General features: G+C 34.3%; 1 protein-coding gene across 2 annotated transcripts in view; it reads left to right on the top strand.

Annotated features, from left to right (window-relative positions):
- Positions 1-18,192, top strand: part of PDGFC (platelet derived growth factor C) — a 170,724-nt gene that overhangs the window by 78,854 nt on the left and 73,678 nt on the right. For both annotated transcript variants that reach the window (XM_037058277.1, XM_037058276.1), the window contains exon 3: positions 11,515-11,710. In XM_037058277.1, the coding sequence (XP_036914172.1) occupies positions 11,515-11,710 (196 nt within the window). The remainder of the gene's footprint in view (positions 1-11,514; positions 11,711-18,192) is intronic.

Here is an 18,192-nt window from a genome sequence, read left to right as displayed (position 1 = left end):
CAAATTGAATAAGGATGCTACCATGAACATATGCGCTGAAGAATTAATCACACATATCCAGGTTGAAAGACTTCCTGGGTGGTAGAAAGAGAATAGGATTTAGACTAAAAAAATCTGGATTGAAGATAAACCTTGTCATTTGTCATTAGGGTAACCATATGTCCAAATTTTCTGGGGACCATCATGATTTATGTCTGCTGTCCTGACACAATAATACCACCTTCTTCTTTGGTCTTGAATGTTCTTAGTGTTTGCTTTATAATTGTTTTCAAGAGGTACTTATATGTCCTTCTCTTAGCTTTAGAAAATAATAATTTAATTATTCTATAAACCGTTATAAATGCAAATGTAAATGCTGATGCCATTTGACCTTAAGTGTGTCATTTCTCAAAGAAACACAATTCCATGTGACGTTGTTACCACTGAACCCCATTTTATTTCCGATGACCTAGTTAATCTCTGTAGAATGGCTTCCCCTCAGTCTTCTGAATTTCTTTTTGGATAGCTGTTTGAAATAAAATTAAACACAACCAGCTTTTCCCAGTGTGAGTTTCCAACAACTTCAAGGTCTCGTTATCAGCAGGAAGAAGAAATGAATTCTCCCTAAATTCAAGAAGCCATTAACTGAATGCTGGGAGGACTACAAACACTTGGCAAGCAAGTGTCAGCTCACCACATGGAACTTTGACAAATATAGATTCTGGAACAAGATGTTTGGGGATAACAATTACTTCTTCACGGGGTTGTTAAGAAAATGAACTAGATAATTAGATGAAAACATCTAGCCAGTAACCTACACTTTTGAGTAGATACTCAATATGTATTTGTTGAAATCTGGGAAGACTGAAGAGTCAAGGGAATATAGGCCCTACAAAATAATGCTCTTTCTTTTATTTTTTTCTATGCCAGCCAAGACCTTCTTTCTTAATAATTGGTATCAATGACCATGAATAAAAGTTTATTTGACTCAGATAATCATTTTTTTACAAGCTTTATGTGTATTTTCAATCATTCGAATTTTTTTTACTTCCAAAATCTGAAATTGAAGATTCTGAACCACCTAGATTAGGATTTGAGGTCACCAAGAGACTCAATTTTACTATCTCCATCTACTGGCAGGGAGGAACTATACCCAAGCATCTGGACTGGCATAGAAAAGAGGAGAAAGAACATTTAAAAGGTAAGCAAAACATATATTTTTATTTACTCTGAATTTTTAAACTTTTCTTATCATACACTGTAATGTAATTTCACATACTTAAGGCTGATATCATGAACCATATGAGGGATGAGAATTTGTTAGGTGGTATAAGAGTCTTATCTGATTCTTCAATGAGAACGAGTGTAGACTCAAATGCTTTCCTTCCACCACGAGAGTCTTTTTTATCCCTGTGCTTTTAATTTTCTGTTTAGTTGTTACAATACTTCAGTGCTGTTTTCATATTCCCAATGATCTGCACACTACAGTGTATGTACTAAAATATCTCTAGTCTCATTTTTGTAGTCTCCGATATGTTCAGGCAATTTCCCCTGGCATATTATTTTGATTCATGGCATAAAGAGAGTAGAAGTATGTTTTTTAAAGTGTAATGGATTATTCTAGGATTTCTTAGCCTGTTTTTCCATTCTTCATTTATAAGTAATTTCTCTTGGCATATAATAATGAATAGTTTCTTGTCAATTAATGAGTAATGTCTTAATACATATTGGTATTGGGGTTTTGTGGGGTTTTTTGTATATGCCTCCCACCACAAATCTTTTATTTAGGTTGCCTTTTAGTAAGAATATAGCATTTCAAGCAAATTCAGAAGCCTGATAACTGCTATAAAATAAATATTTGGAAGGTTTAGGGTGTTGTGCATAAATCACTGTAAGTTTAAATCGTATGGTTTAAATTATTAGTGTAGTTGATTTTAAGGCTTACGTTATGCATATTTTTTTCTTTAAAAAGCCATACTTCAACTTGAGAATAAGAGTAGTGATGATTTTTCAAGATAATTAGCATTGTTACACTTACTGCAATGAAGTTTAACTTATAAACTTAATTTGTACTTTTTCCTTTCAGTTTTCTCCTGCTCCTTCTCACCTCTTTGCCATTTGTTTCCTTATCTTTGTTGCATTTTGGGGGACAATATTCTATTTCTTTCAAGAAAAAATAGGTGGGTTTATAGAAAACATGAACGAGAGTTTTCAGCATCAAAATTGGATTTCATGAGCAAGAATTTTCAAGGAAATGCTCTGTTCAAACAGGTCTGTTCACTTGCTGGGAGGTCACAAAGGCAGCTGGTGCATTTGCTGACGGGGAGATTACAGTCACATAAACAGTGCAAATACCACAACGAAGGACTCTCACATCATGTGGCATCAGACAGTGTCCAGTCTGACAGACACAGCTTCAAAGTCTTCCCTAAGATTAGAAGGTAGTGAAGTAGGTATTTTTGAATAACTCCGAAAAACGTTGAAGCAACCAGTGACGATGAGGCATTAGACAACAAACTTCTGGTGGACTTTGTAAAATTCACTTCAGTCCTTATTTGAATAAAAGTATGCGTCTTCTTGGATTTGTTCCATCCTATGTTTCAGCCTCTCTTTTTGGACCTCTTGTCTCTGGGTCTCTGGTTTAATTTTTAAAACTGTTGTCTTAAAGCTGGCTTTCACTAAAGAATTCTGCTAATGGATATATTCAAACCAATTCCAGAATAAAGTGTACTTACCATCTTCATGTTGATGTTCATTTACTGTTTTATAATAGGCCACCTATATGGCAAGATAATGTAAGCTGACGTGAAATAGCTTAGCGTGGTTAAATTTTCTCATTATTAAAAATAGATTGTTTTCAGAAATAAAATTTTAGCAAACTATTTCTCCACCAAAATTTTATTATATTAGTTCTTTATGCTTTCATTTCTCTTAAAAGCCTCATATTTTATTTTACTCATATTTTAACATTAAGTTAAGATTGACAAGAGTTTTCGAGCTCAGAGTTTGGGGCATGAAGGTTATGGTTTTCAGCAGGGTAGAATGGTTAGAACGTTCCTAAGCATGTTTATATTTAATCAAGCCCTATAAGGGCAATCATGTCCCAGTATAATTGAGCTTCATGTGTTCTTGATTCCATTATGTGGATTTACTGCTGAAAGCAAGGATTTTGCTACAAATATAACTTATAAATCTCAGGTATTGATTATGGAAATGCAAATACTTTATCACTTATGTACAACATTTAGTGACATTTAAAACATAAGCTAGGGGAACATAATTTGAATGGAACTAACTAAATAAATTGTTTTTTCCATCTTTGAATATTATTCATAGGAATTTCATAGGCTCATTATACATAAATTCACCTTTGAACATAAAATGTTAAATATAAGTAGGAAGCAGTAAAATCATTTTTTAGCATTTATGATTGCTGAATACATAAGACTGAAATAAATGTATTTCTGTTTCATTGTACCTTAGAAATTGTTTATTTTATCTATTTCAGAGGTTAACCTAAAAGAAAAATCAAGCGTATTTTAAATATTCATTGAAGGCATAAACTAGGGATCTCATTTGTATTTTTCTCTGAAATAGGTTTGTATTGATTACCTTTTCATTATTATTTTCCTGGATGAATTTTAAACATCTTTCTGTTAAAATGTCAGTACTCTATCTAGACATTATATGCTCACAAAAAAATAGGTAGCTACTATCCATATTTGAAACTGCTAGTAAATTCCAACTTGAATGTTGTATGTCCTGTGCAGATAAAAAATGGACAGATGTTGAGTCTCCAAATAGATGACATTCTGTACTAAACATATTTTCTCTTAAATAACCTTATCTATTTGATTAAAAACTATATATTGTGAATTTGTACTTAATGACATTAGCCAGTTTTTATCATCATAATATTACATACAAATATATTTTGCTACTTAGAATATTTCAGAGCTCTTATTTTATGTAAGCTTTCTACATTGAATAATAGTTTTAATTTAATAAAAGAACTGAATAAATATTGAAAATGAAATCAATAGTGAATGTTTGAATGTTTTCTTTGTAATTTATCTCTTCTAATTTATCTCTATTCTATGTTCTGGATTTGTTCTTTTGTGGTACCTAAAATAATGCATAATTTAACACAGAATAAAAAATAATAGCATTGTCCAAACATGTTTCACTATAGTAGTATGTATAATTATGTGTATACAATTATATTCATTACTAATTTGTGTGTGATAAAGGCTTTAAGAGGATTCTGTGTTTAATATACTTGGTTGTTTATCCTATAGTAAAATAGGTAAGATTATTGCCATTCTGTTTTCCGTAATTAGGCCTCTACTTAAAATGTTATATCCTATTGCATAAAACAAAAATAGGTAACTTTTACCAATACTTTGAGGCTAAAATACCATGCAGTCAAATCTCTAGCATTTCTGTATCTCACGCTTTAATACAAGAATATTTTGATAGATCTTATTTGCTCTGTCCTTTATGATGCCAATTCAGATATTTTAGAGCATGAAAGGGAACACTAATAACAATCACACCAGCTAACAGGTCTAAATAAAGGCCACCCCAGGCAAACCCAAACATGTTCACTATGCAAATAATTTTGGTGGTGTGCATTAAAAAAACTTGACTGTTATGACTTAAATATAGCAAACGTGATTTATTTAGTCATGTACCTGAGAAGGCCAGAAATTGAATGAATTTAGTGTGCAGTCTGATCTGGGATATAGTTCCTTTTTTCAATATTACTATGTACCTGTCTACTTCTGTGCATTGACTTTTGCACCATGCTGGATTCTATCATGATGCCTTAGTAGCTACAGTAGTTCTAGACCTGCACCCAAAATGGTCTAATTCCCAACTATTGGGAGTGGGGAAGCCATGGTATTCACTCCGATTGGTCTATTAGAGTCAATCATGCAGTGAGGGAGATGGACTTATGCTGAGTTTCCAAGCAAACTTCTGCATAGGGTCAATCCTGCCTTTCTTTATTCAATGGCTGTTCCACAGTGGTGATGATGGATGCTGGGAAGATGCTCACTATACTAATTTTCTTTCATTGCATATGGAAGATTTGCTTTGAACTTCCTGAACACAGTTTCTTTTTCTTCTCATTGCTCATCAACAGGAGGCTAATGGCTAAATTCTTATACTTCTCAGTAGATACCAAAAACATAAATAAATTCTAACCTTTGTTAAAGACAGTTTTAGGTAAAGAATGGCAATTTCTTTTATGCTCACAAAGTTACCCTTTTTTTTCTCTTTTTTAAATCAACCTGTAGAAGGCTGATTTAAATCAGAAATTTATTTAGAAGTTAGAAATTCTAAATCAGAAATTTAGAATCATTGCCTAAATAGCACTGCTTCTTGCTTAATCAAATTGATCTTTGTGAAAATGGAATCCTTGTATATATGACCAATTTTGAATTATTTTGCATAGCAATCTCCTAGTCTCTGACTTCAGAAAAACTTTATACTTGATAATAACTTTTTCCCTCATTGTACTTAAATTAGACAGAATGTGATGCATAAAGTTTATCTTTCACATATACTGATAAAGAGTTATTAAAGTGGTTATTTATTTATTTATTTAAAGATTTTCTTTATTATATATTTTTTAATTTTTTAATTTATTTATCTTTAGAGGGGAAGGAAAGGAGAGAAGGAGAGAAATATCAATGTATGATTCCTCTCGTGAGTTCCCTGCTGGGAACTGGCCTGCAACCCAGGCATGTGCCCTGACTGAGAATCGAACTGCGATCGTGTGGTTCGCAGACCCGAGCTCAATCCACTGAGCTATACCAGCCAGGGCTAAAGCGGTTATTTATAACATTATCACTTCAATGAACTGTAAGGTAGTTTGTGACTATCTCTAATTTATAAAATATCAATAGTATCAAGTGTCTGGACTAAAATAGAAAGTTTTATCGCCAATTGATATATTTTTCATACTTAAGATAAAATAATAACTATGATTTGGCATTCTCAAAAAATAGAACATGTTCTATGTTTTAAAAATAAGCAAGCATATTAAGAAAATGGCAACTTTTATTAGTGAGTACTCTAATACATATCACTTTAAGCTTAAAACATATATGTAGATTATAATAGATGAATTTTGAGTAAGATATCAAATACAAATTAAGGGACTTGATTTGAACTTATTGATTTTGATACCTTGCTGCTTCTGCTGTTTTTTATCTCACCTCTTCCACACCAGCAAAACATTTCCCTTTGAGAATTTTTTGCAATAGGGGAAACACAAAAAATTCACTGTGGGCAAAATTGGGTGAATGGGGGGGTGTCAGAGGAGTCATGATGTTTTTGGTCAAAAACTGCTGAACACTCAGCATGGTGTGGGCAGGTAGGCTTGTCAATTACCCATCATGAAATGGGCAAATGCCTTGAGTCTTGGAAAAAATTTCCTGAAGCCGAAGGCAGACTCTCACAACAATGTCAGCCGGTGTACTGATACAGATGGGTTCCTAGAACACTCACCTAGCAGGGGAAGCCTGTACTACAAGGGTCCTGCCCTCCAAAAGATAATTCCTTTTGTGAGGGGGTCCCCCCTTGTGTAAATTGTCAAATCTCTTTATATGGATAGTCTCTGGAAATTTAGGACTGAAGGATGAAATTTTAAAATAATACATAAAATTGTTTTCTTCTGTGTTCTGGGATATCAAGTTTCTTTACTCTCACTGTGTAGGAAGTAGTGCCATGTGCTGAGCACAATGCTAGATACCGGTTATAGACTTCAATAAAAATAGTTATGTCTTCGAGGAATTTATAGTGTGATAGAAAAGAAAGAAGGATCAACCCATACATTATGATGAAAATACGCGGTGCTAAAGGATGTACACAGGAGTTTGGAATGGCGTGTAAACTAGATAACATCTGAAATGGGTTTTGATAGTTGAATATTAGTTTATTAGTATACTTAGTTGAGTAATGCTTCTCAGTTCAAGTCCCATAAGTCATCATATTAAGAGGACAAGGCTTAGTGTTGGTTTTGTTGTCCCAACACCTGGAACAGTGCATGAAACATAATAGATTCTCCATATATGATTTCTGAGTATTCATTTCCTTAGTGGAATAAAATGATTATCTTTTAGGATAAATTCCAGAACCTCAGTTGAGCACATCTTAAATATATTGTTTTATGGTTTACTTACTGTAGCAATCCCTTGTTTTATTTTTTGCTTAATGAACATTTATTTATTAATTTGTAAATAGTTTGAGGTCAACACTAATTTTGTTGATTGTTTTATTTTGCTGGTGTTTTAAAGGCATGGTAAATAGTAGATTGAGATGGTGGAGTCTGAATTTTCTATCTAGTATGTTAGACTTTTGCATTAACAGTCAGAATTTAAAATACTAAACATGAAAATAGGACACTTCTATATCATATGGGATTTATGCAGAGATATTTGTGTGGTATGTGGAGCTCGGGTTCAACTTCTCCTTATAGAATCAAAGAAAATTATGATGAGATTACTCTGGGTTTTCTGGGCAGAACGGTGCCTGTCATGGAAACAGTAAAACTGGCTTTTGCATGTGTCGGCCGTATGATTTTAACTATTGCTAAAAGTGCAATTTGTTATTTGAGAGTTAATGAGAGTGGAAACAGAAATAGCTATTATCAACGAAGTAGCAAGATGAGGATAAAAAAGGATTATCACAGGAGAAAAAGCAGTGAGCAGATCAAAGCAAAAATAAGTCTAGTGACTATGTGTTATTTCTCAAGTAAGGATTTGAAAATAGATGTAACTGACTTACAGAAAAACCTTTTTAGACACCGTTTGAAATTAGCATATATTTGGAAGTAAACAGATCAAAAATTGCACAGAACATCTGTGAAGTCTACCAGTTTATGTGAGACATGTCACCACAGCCTTGCCTGTGTGAAACAGCAACCAGAATTCTTCTTCACTCTAAAACTCAACCAAGACTGGAGACTCATTTCTTTTTGCCTAATTCTTAGTATTATGGGTCTTTCCTTCAAAAATCAACTTTAAACATTAGAGTAGAGAAGGAAGTGGATGACTTATCTTTCTTTATCCAGAAAGCTCTTTTTTAGTGTTGTTTTTAATAGCATAGAGTTTTCAATTATTATTATTTTTATTCCCTTTTATGATCCTCTTATTACTCCCCTCTTTTATCTCTAATACAGTTATCTTTAAAGGGCTAACAGCATGGCAAAACATTAGGAAATTATTTTTATTTTAGTCCTTAACTTATGGAATACATATGAATATACNTATATATATATATATTATCCAGAAAGCTCTTTTTTAGTGTTATTTTTAATAGCATAGAGTTTTCAATTATTATTATTTTTATTCCCTTTTATGATCCTCTTATTACTCCCCTCTTTTATCTCTAATACAGTTATCTTTAAAGGGCTAACAGCATGGCAAAACATTAGGAAATTATTTTTATTTTAGTCCTTAACTTATGGAATACATATGAATATACAATGATTCAATACAGTTGAATTGTATGTGTATATACATAGTCAACAATATAGTATTGTTACAGTATTTGCATCATTAACATCCTTTCTTTACTTTTCTTTTCTATCTTCATTTAATTTTAGTTTTTTATTCTCCTACCTCGAGAGGGATCATGCAGGATAAAATGAAATAGTCTGTATTTATAATTTAAAAAATTTAGTGTTTGTACACATTTTCATTTTTACACTAAACTCATCTATGATAATAATTTATTCTTGCTTAGGATACATTGAAAAGAACATGTTGTAAGTATTTTAGTGACTTGACTATAAACAATTTTACTTCATTGGTACTTTCTTTGTGTGTACTGTTCATCAGATATAGGAAAAGTAGACATTCATTAAAATAGTTACAAACTTAAGCTTATCCGTAAGATACCAGTAAGATGTATATTTGGAAAGAGTATTTTTAAAAGCAACTGAGCTATACATGCAGAGTCTTAATTTGGTGGAACTTAATGTTTGTTGCTTTATTTTTTCTTTTTGATTATGGGGTAGTTTGAGATTTCCATAAAACTTTGACAGTCATGGAAATCATATACATTTGGTGGCAAACCTCGCTGCATTTTGAGATGAATTTTTGGGAGTAACAATTTAACTTAGGAAATTTATATATTTTTTGAAATTAGACATAGGTTTTATTTTCCCTGTAAATTCTTTTTTATTGTTGTTCAAGTACAGCTGTCTTCGTTTTCACCCCACCTTGGCTCCACACCCCACCCATCCCCACCCTCTACCGTGGAACCTTCCCCCTTTTGGCTTTGTCTATGTGTCTTTCATACATGTTCCTTGATGTACCTTCTCCTATCTTCCCCCATTATCCCTGTCTCCCCTCCCCTCTGGTTACTCTGTTAAGTGGAACCTAATCAACAAAACAAACAAGCAAGCAAAATATCACCAGAAACATTGGATTAAAGAACAAACTGGCAGTAACCAGAGGGAAATTTACAATTCTTTTACCACAAATAAGGCCTAGATTTTCAGTCTATAAATTGTATTTCATTGTAGTTTAATGGAATTGTGAATTATAAAGTAAAAGAGTGATATAAACAATTTAAGTATCTACATTATATGAGGTTTTTGACCGATATAAGATATAAAAATAGAATTCAGATCTTTTAATAACTATTTAGTTTTCTGGATTGTACATGAAAAAGCATACATTGCTGTATTTATAAAGAATTATTTGGGATTATAAAGCACTGGTTTTGAGACAAAATGGGGCATATATTAAATTTTAGTAAGTCTGATTGGAAGAATTAATATCACTAAAAACATTAGTTGTAAAATAAGTACCCTTCAAATAAACTGCTGCTAGAAACGCCTGAGGGATGTAGATTATTGGAGGAAAATTTAATGAGGAAATACCTTTTTTTAAAAAGAAATCTGAAAACACACAATTTATTAATTTTACATAATAGTAAATTATTGTTATATTCTTAATAACATGTCACTATAGGAAGAATTATCTAATTGATAGATTCTCTGTCTTCTTAGGACTTACACTGGTGCTAAATTATGGGTATAAAGAGTTATTTACCATTTCATGTATGTTAATATAGCCGAAAGCAGTATTGAGATCACCTAGTAAGAGGGAACATATTTCTGTGGGGATTACTGACTTCTGAGGACAAGTTTAGGAACAAATTTAGGCACTTAAAACATATTTCACTAATATGATGGTATTTCCTATGATGTGCACTGGATGTATTCAAAGGATATTATATTTGTCTTTACCTTGTCTTCCTAGTTATGTTACAAAATATAAAATAATAATTACCAAACTGATTGTTGAAATAGCTTCCTAAGAGAATTAAAAAACTGCTTTAAGAACTGTTAATAAACTTGTTAAAATTATTTCAGGTATTTTAAACATTAAAAAGTTATTCTTTAACCTTAATAACATGACCCTTCTAATACATGGCCCTTCATGTTGTCTTATAAATTCAAGAAGTTTCTTAGAGTAATATTCTTACATTACACTTTGTCAGGGTGCAGTGATGTATTTTCACTAAAACAAAAATTGAATGAAAAGTTACTGCTATTATTGCAATGGCTGCTAAAGAACACAGGCAAAAATAAATGATTTGCCATCTAAACAGCTTTGTGCCCCCAAAAAGATGTATTTGTTTTCTAGTGGTTATGCAAGAAGTCACCATAAATTAACAGTTTAAATCGCACTTTATTTATTCTTAGCCCTCGTAGGTCAGAAATCTGGGCACCGTGTGATGAGGTTCCTGCTCAGATTTACATGGCTGAAATCAAAATGTCAGCCAGACTCGATTCTTTCTGGAGGCTGTGGAGAAGAGTCTGCTTCCAAGTTCCTTCAGGTTCTTGAGGTTTTAGGAGTGAGGTCCCATTTCCTTGCTGTCAGCCTTAGGCTGCCTTTGGCTCCCGGAGGCTTCCCACATCCCTTGGCACGTGGCCTCGTCCACACTCAAAGCCAGCAGCTAAGAACCTCCCTCCTTCTGAATCTCTCACACTTTGAATTTCTCTGATTTTAAGAGGCACCCAGCTTCTTTTAGGGGTTAACTTTATTACATTAGGCTCAGAGAGATAATCCAGGTTTCAATGAACTGAAAGTTATCTAACCTAATCACGATTAGAGATGTCAATCATAATTTGTATTTTTAAAACCAGGGTTATATCAAGTTTCCTTTTGTTCTAATATGCCTCACATTTGATGAGGTCTTGGAGATTGCATTTTTAACTTTATTGTTATTTAAGTAATTCAAATGAATTGGATGTTTGACGTTTTAGTAATTTGCTTTTAAAAGACTAACTTCTTTAAAGAATAAATATGAAACACAGGTTTTTATTCAATAGTGTTAAATAACCTTTTTTTTCTGGGTAAACCCTAAAAAGAGTGATACTTAGTTTATATTGTGTAATGCATATCTGACACTTTTGGGGGGTAAAAAGTGATGATTGGAAAGCATTTTGAAACCAGTACTTTTTGAAATGTCTGTCCTGAATATAAATTTATGCCTATGTTTTTATTTTAGGAGTACAAGATCCCCAGCATGAGAGAGTTATCACTGTGTCTACTAACGGAAGTATTCACAGCCCAAAGTTTCCTCATACTTATCCAAGAAATATGGTCTTGGTATGGAGATTAGTAGCAGTAGAGGAAAATGTATGGATACAACTTACATTTGATGAAAGATTTGGGCTTGAAGAACCAGAAGATGACATATGCAAGTAAGTTATCATACTGGAAATTCCAACAGATTGTGACAACTGTTATAGTCTTTCAAGTTGCTTCATTTTAATGATGTGATTTTAAATAGCATCTTTTGTTCTGTTATGTTGTTTCTGGTGATCCAAGAAATGTACAACCTTACTTAAGCAATGTTTCATTTAAAATTACAAGACACACACACATATATGCATTCATTAGTTTCTATGTACTTTAAAAATAATTTAAGGTAATTTATGGTAACATATACATATAGAGTAAAACTATTTAACATAAATAGAGCCCTGGGTGGTAGGGCTCAGTGGATTCGATGCTGGCCTGTGAACCAAGGGGTTGCCAGTTCGATTCCCTGTCAGGGCACATGCCTGGGTTGTGGACCAGATCCCCAGCTGGGTGTGCAAGAGCCAACCACACACTGATGTTTCTCTGCCTCTCTCCATTTCCCTTTTCTCTAAAAATAAATAAATAAAATCTTTAAAAAAATAAGGAATACAGAATGAACAGCCAAGTAAAGGAAGGCAGTTGTACTAAAATACATGTTACCATTAGTGCTAAATATTTTACATTTGAGCTCCCTGGTAGCCAAATCAATAAAATAAACAATAGCTATTAAAAGAAAAATCAGCATCTATGGGTATATATTACCCATAGTATCCAGCATTCATAAGTGCACATATGGATACATACACACACATGGGACTAAGAAGTTCAAATATTTCATCACCCACACAAAAATACAGTTCTGAAAGCGAATTAGAAATTTAGGCTAACGTGATGTTTTGACTGGTAGAAATGTATCATTATTTTCCTAGAAGCATTCACGAACCAGTCAGCTGGAGTATTTCATCCACGCAAAAGACCACCTACCGTATGTCATACAAATATTACTTTTTAAATCCTATGTGAATATACTTGTCAAGGTTGGGTGGTCTTATTGAAGATTTTTCACTTCAGTGGCATTTGTATATCATAAAAAATATTTTACTTGAGCTTCTTTGTGGGGTTCTTTATTTTTTCTTTGATATACAAGTTAAAAGAGAATTTCCATTTCATGGTAGATTACAGATAAATATTTCAATACAGATGAAATAAACTTTGTACTTGCTGTCATCACAATTTGTATCTTTAACATTTACATGGTTAGATTTTTTCACATTTCTTCATTCTGCAACTATGCATTTCATGTTATATTTTCTTACATCTATAATCTTAGATGTTGAGAACAGAAGCTGTCTTAGCTATCTATAGAGACACAGGGAAGTAAAACAGCTGTCTTAGATATCATTTATATTTTATACCTAAACCAGTGCTAAAACCCATTTTCCCTACCACCCATGTTGAGTAGTTTTTCACATTGCTATACAAGTGTACTGTACCTCTTGTTTCTTTTCATATATAGGATTTCATAACGGTGTCAAAATTGTGAAAGGTTTAAGATTTTGTCCTACTTGCAAAGTAGCAACTTAGCCTATTACAATTTCGTAGATGCTGGTAGAAGACAGGAAACTCTCGGGTCAGAAACAACGGACCATATTACAATAGCAGTAGCCCAAGTCCTAACACTGTCTTGTGCCTCTTTCTCTAGTTTCAGTTACCACAGGTCAATGTCAAGAGGGCTACATACCTGCATACCTAGAGGGTTGTGTTATGTGATAAGTAGTATTATATGTGTGTATGTACATAGTTATATGTATATTTATATAATGTATGTTAATAGTTAAATAATAAATTAACTATCATTCAGCCTGTCTAACCTAGGTTGTGACTCAACTCACTCATTATGAGACTAAACTAAAGAAAAATGACTCAATAGTTCTGAAGTCCCTTCTCTTTTTTATTCCTTGATTACACCCTCTTACCTCTGCAAATTTAATCATTGTCAAGTTGATTTTACATTGTCTCCTGATTTTCTCTATAATTGTAGCATGTGTAAATATTTCCCAATGCACTGTCCTATAAAAAGTAAAGTATTTTTTGCCTGTTAAAAACAAACAAACAAAAAAAATATGTATGCATCAGCCCTGGCTGGTGTGGCTCTCTGGATTGAGCACCAGTCTGTGAATCAAAGGGTCACTGGTTCAATTCTCAGTCGGGGTACATGCCTGGGTTGTGGGCCAGGTCCCTAGTAGGGGGCATGTGAGAGGCAACCACACATGGATGTCTCTCTCCCTCCCTTTCTCCCTTCCCCTCTCTCTGAAAATAAAGAAATAAAATTTATATATATATACACATACACACATCAATGGTATAACACTTAGTGTTTACTTTTGTGACTTGGTATGCACTTCAAAACAAGCAAAACTAAATAACACACTTTTTAAAAATTAGTTCGTGTTGATGCAGATAGCTGAGAACATTTTCTTGCCTTGATGTATAGATTACCATTATATAAATAGTCCGTTTCTCGTGGCTACCTTAGAAATGCATATTTAATGTAAAATCTAAAGCTAATCAATGTTTAACTCCTTTCCAAAACGTAAAAGTACCTGAGGTCATTTTAACTACTGTGCAATGCTAACTCTTAAGGTACCACTACACTGCATTGATAAGACAAAGCTGAGTTCATTGCTTTCCTTCCTGACAGCGAAGACCACCTTGACAGCTCTGGTAGAGTCTGGGGAGGAAGAAGCAAAAGCAAAAATGGATCTTTTATTGTGGAGCCTTGATTAAGAATGGGCAAGGATCAGAATTTAATAGAATGGGTGGAAAAGGCAAGAAATTTCAGGCAAGGACTTCAGCAATGTTAGATTGTGAACTGCTGATACTTTGAGTTGAAGGGGTTAGTGGTTATTCTGGGAAGCTCTTGTAATGAACAATAAAGCTATTTGCAGGGCAATAATGACAACAATGAAATAGGCATGTCATGTTACTGAAAATAGGTGGATTTGCCCAATTGTCCAAGCTGGTTTGGTTCTCACTACCGTTAACCCTACTTCTTATTACTATGGAAAGGGCCCTCACTGTGGATTTTAGTTTTGTATTTTTTAACTTCACAAGACATTGTTATCATTATTTTTTTTAATTTTTTATATTTTTTATTTATTTATCTTTAGAGGGGAAGGAGAGAGGGAGAGAAACATCAATGTATGGTTGCCTTTCGTGCGTCCCCTGCTGGGAACTGGCCTGCAGGGAACCAGCCTGCAACCCAGGCATGTGCCCTGATTGGGAACCGAACCGCGATCCTCTGGTTCGCAGGCTTGTGCTCAATCCACTGAGCTACGCCAGCCAGGGCCTGTTATCATTATTTTTATGTACTCCATAACTCTACCTACTTTTTGTGTTTACTTTTTGTGTTAACCATTTCTTCCTGAAGTATCGTCTTTAAAAGTCTTTCAGGCCTGGCTGGTGTAGCTCAGTGGATTGAGTGCGGGCCTGCAAACCAGACGATTGAGGTTCGATTCCCAGTCAGGGCACATGCCTGGGTTGCAGGCCAGTTCCCAGCAGGGGACTTACGAGAGGCAACCATACATTGATANTCGTGTTGATGCAGATAGCTGAGAACATTTTCTTGCCTTGATGTATAGATTACCATTATATAAATAGTCTGTTTCTCGTGGCTACCTTAGAAATGCATATTTAATGTAAAATCTAAAGCTAATCAATGTTTAACTCCTTTCCAAAATGTAAAAGTACCTGAGGTCATTTTAACTACTGTGAAATGCTAACTCTTAAGGTACCACCACACTGCATTGATAAGACAAAGCTGAGTTCATTGCTTTCCTTCCTGACAGCGAAGACCACCTTGCCAGCTCTAGTAGAGTCTGGGGAGGAAGAAGCAAAAGCAAAAATGGATCTTTTATTGTGGAGCCTTGATTAAGAATGGGCAAGGATCAGAATTTAATAGAATGGGTGGAAACAGGCAAGAAATTTCAGGCAAGGACTTCAGCAATGTTAGGTAGTGAACTGCTGATACTTTGAGTTGAAGGGGTTAGTGGTTATTCTGGGAAGCTCTCGTAATGAACAATAAAGCTATTTGCAGGGCAATAATGACAACAATGAAATAGGCATGTCATGTTACTGCAAAGAATTCACTGGTAGGTGGATTTGCCCAATTGTCCAAGCTGGTTTGGTTCTCACTACCATTAACCCTACTTCTTATTACTATGGAAAGGGCCCTCACTGCAGATTTTAGTTTTGTATTTTTTAACTTCACAAGACATTGTTATCATTATTTTTATGTACTCCATAACTCTACCTACTTTTTGTGTTTACTTTTTGTGTTAACTATTTCTTCCTGAAGTATTGTCTTTAAAAGTCCTTCAGGCCTGGCTGGTGTAGCTCAGTGGATTGAGCGCGGGCCTGCAAACCAGACGATTGAGGTTCGATTCCCAGTCAGGGCACATGCCTGGGTTGCAGGCCAGTTCCCAGCAGGGGACTCATGAGAGGCAACCATACATTGATATTTCTCTCCTTCTCTCTCCTTCCTTTCCCCTCTAAAGATAAATAAATGAAATCTTAAAAAAAAGAATGTTAAATAAAAAAATTATATAAGAATATTAAAAAAAATAAAAGTCTCTCAAGTGAAAGCCTATTGGTAGAAAATACTCAGTTCTTATTTATTAGAAAATTCCTTTATTTCACCTTCATTATCAGAAAAGTCAGGATACAAAATTTTAGGTTGTGTTGTATTTTGTTCTCAATATCTTAAGGATACAATTCTGCTGTCTTATGGCTGTTGAGAAGTTAGGCATCAGAGCCATTGCTGACATAGCCATGAAGCCTCCCCCCAGGTGGCACATTTCACAGCAGGAGATGTGAGCAGCTGGGGCGGGAGGGAAAGGGCAGGGTCAGACCCAGCCCAGGGCTTCCTCTACTCCACCGTGGCCCGTTAAACGCCCACTCTTGTACACCAGGGTTCAGCAGATACCCCAGGACTCCGGAGCACGCTTACTGCACTAAAATCTTGATTTTCCTTGCTTAATTGCACTTCAAAGGCTTCCTCTTATTTCTCTGATAATTTAATAGCATTAAAAACAATGGCTTTCTTTTAATCATTTATCCAACAATTGTAATTATAATGTACCAGGGGAGTTTTCTGCCTAAATTTGTCCACCATGTGGTTTGAATGTAGGCCATTGTCAAGCAGGATAAAGTTGTTTTTTTTTCCCTGACAAGGCTTGGGACTCTTAAGTTCATGCTAAAAATGGTAAAATTGACTCTTTTCCATGACAGTGGTATGAAAATAAACTACAAATATTCCTTCCTGTCCCTTAAAGTCCTTTTAATAATTTAATCTTCCCCATTATAATGTTTTCTCAAGTCTGAAACATAAAGAATCTAAAATTCCTGAATAATTTTTTTAGTTGTACCTTTAAAACATCTTATTTGAGGTTTGACTTTTTCCCAAAGTCCTAATGCTCTTCTGAAAATGATGAGCTGCTTTTCAGTTCTTTTTTATTTCTTCCTCTTCTGAAACAAAGAATCCACTTATTATACATAATATTTTACTAAAAGAAAGATCATAAGAGACAGCATTTGAAAAAGGGATGAATTAATCAATCCATCCAATTTAAAATAATGCCTCTTCAGCCCTGGCTGGTGTAGCTCAGTGGATTGAGTGCGGGCCTGCAAACCAAAGGGTCACGGATTCCCAGTCAGGGCACATGCCTGGGTTGTGGGACAGGTTCTCCCCAGAGGCAACCACACATTGATGTTTCTCTCCCTCTCTTTCTCCTTCCCTTCCCTGTCTCTAAAAATATATAAATAAAATCTTTAAAAACATAAAAATAAAATAAAATAATGCCTCTTCTTCATGAAAACAACTGTGTATAGCATAACCGGTCCAATTAGAAAAGAAAATGAATAATTTATAGAAATGTTAAATATGCTAAATGAAATAAAAAGATATTTTGCTCTGCAGAATTTAAAGCCATCAAAAATTATTAGTTTTTTTAACACTAGAAAATTGTTTTGATATTTTCTTCTCTTCCTGCTGTTTGTAACAGAAGTAATGGGGCATTGGTATCTGCTCACTTTTTTACTCTTCTGTGCAACAAGCTCTTCTTTAGCACGAGCGCTGTGGTAGGTGATGGGCTGATGGGAGGGAGGAAGAAAGGGTTCAGGCCTTCGTGCAGTTCAGTCTGGGTGGAGAGGCAGACAGACCAGTAAAAAGGCAAATAAAACAAAATTCCACCCATCTCAGGGTATGGTAAATACGGAATTTGGTTATTACTGTAACGGGTTATATTTAGACAGCTTTGTTGACCATTTTCTAGCTCATACCATGACTGTGTATCTTGTCAGTAGCAGTCTGTAAATAATTGTTATTCATTCATTTTGGAGAATTGGCGGTGGGTAAAATTACTCTGCCAAGCAGACCTCAGGAATTCAAATGTTCATTGTCTTTGCAGGGGTGTCCAACCAATGTTTCACGGGCCACGTGTGGCCCAGGATGGCTGTGAATGTGGCTCAACACAAAATCGTAAATTTAATTAAAATCTTTTTTTTTTTGCTCATCAGTTTTCTTTAGTGTGCGTTTGTTTAA

The sequence above is a fragment of the Sturnira hondurensis genome, unplaced genomic scaffold (genome assembly GCF_014824575.4).
Source record: "Sturnira hondurensis isolate 20B ecotype Veracruz unplaced genomic scaffold, ASM1482457v3 Scaffold0010128, whole genome shotgun sequence".
In the NCBI taxonomy this organism is placed as follows: Eukaryota; Metazoa; Chordata; class Mammalia; order Chiroptera; family Phyllostomidae; genus Sturnira; species Sturnira hondurensis.
The sequence above is the reverse complement of the archived record's forward strand: the minus strand, read 5'-3'. Positions and strand labels throughout refer to the sequence as shown.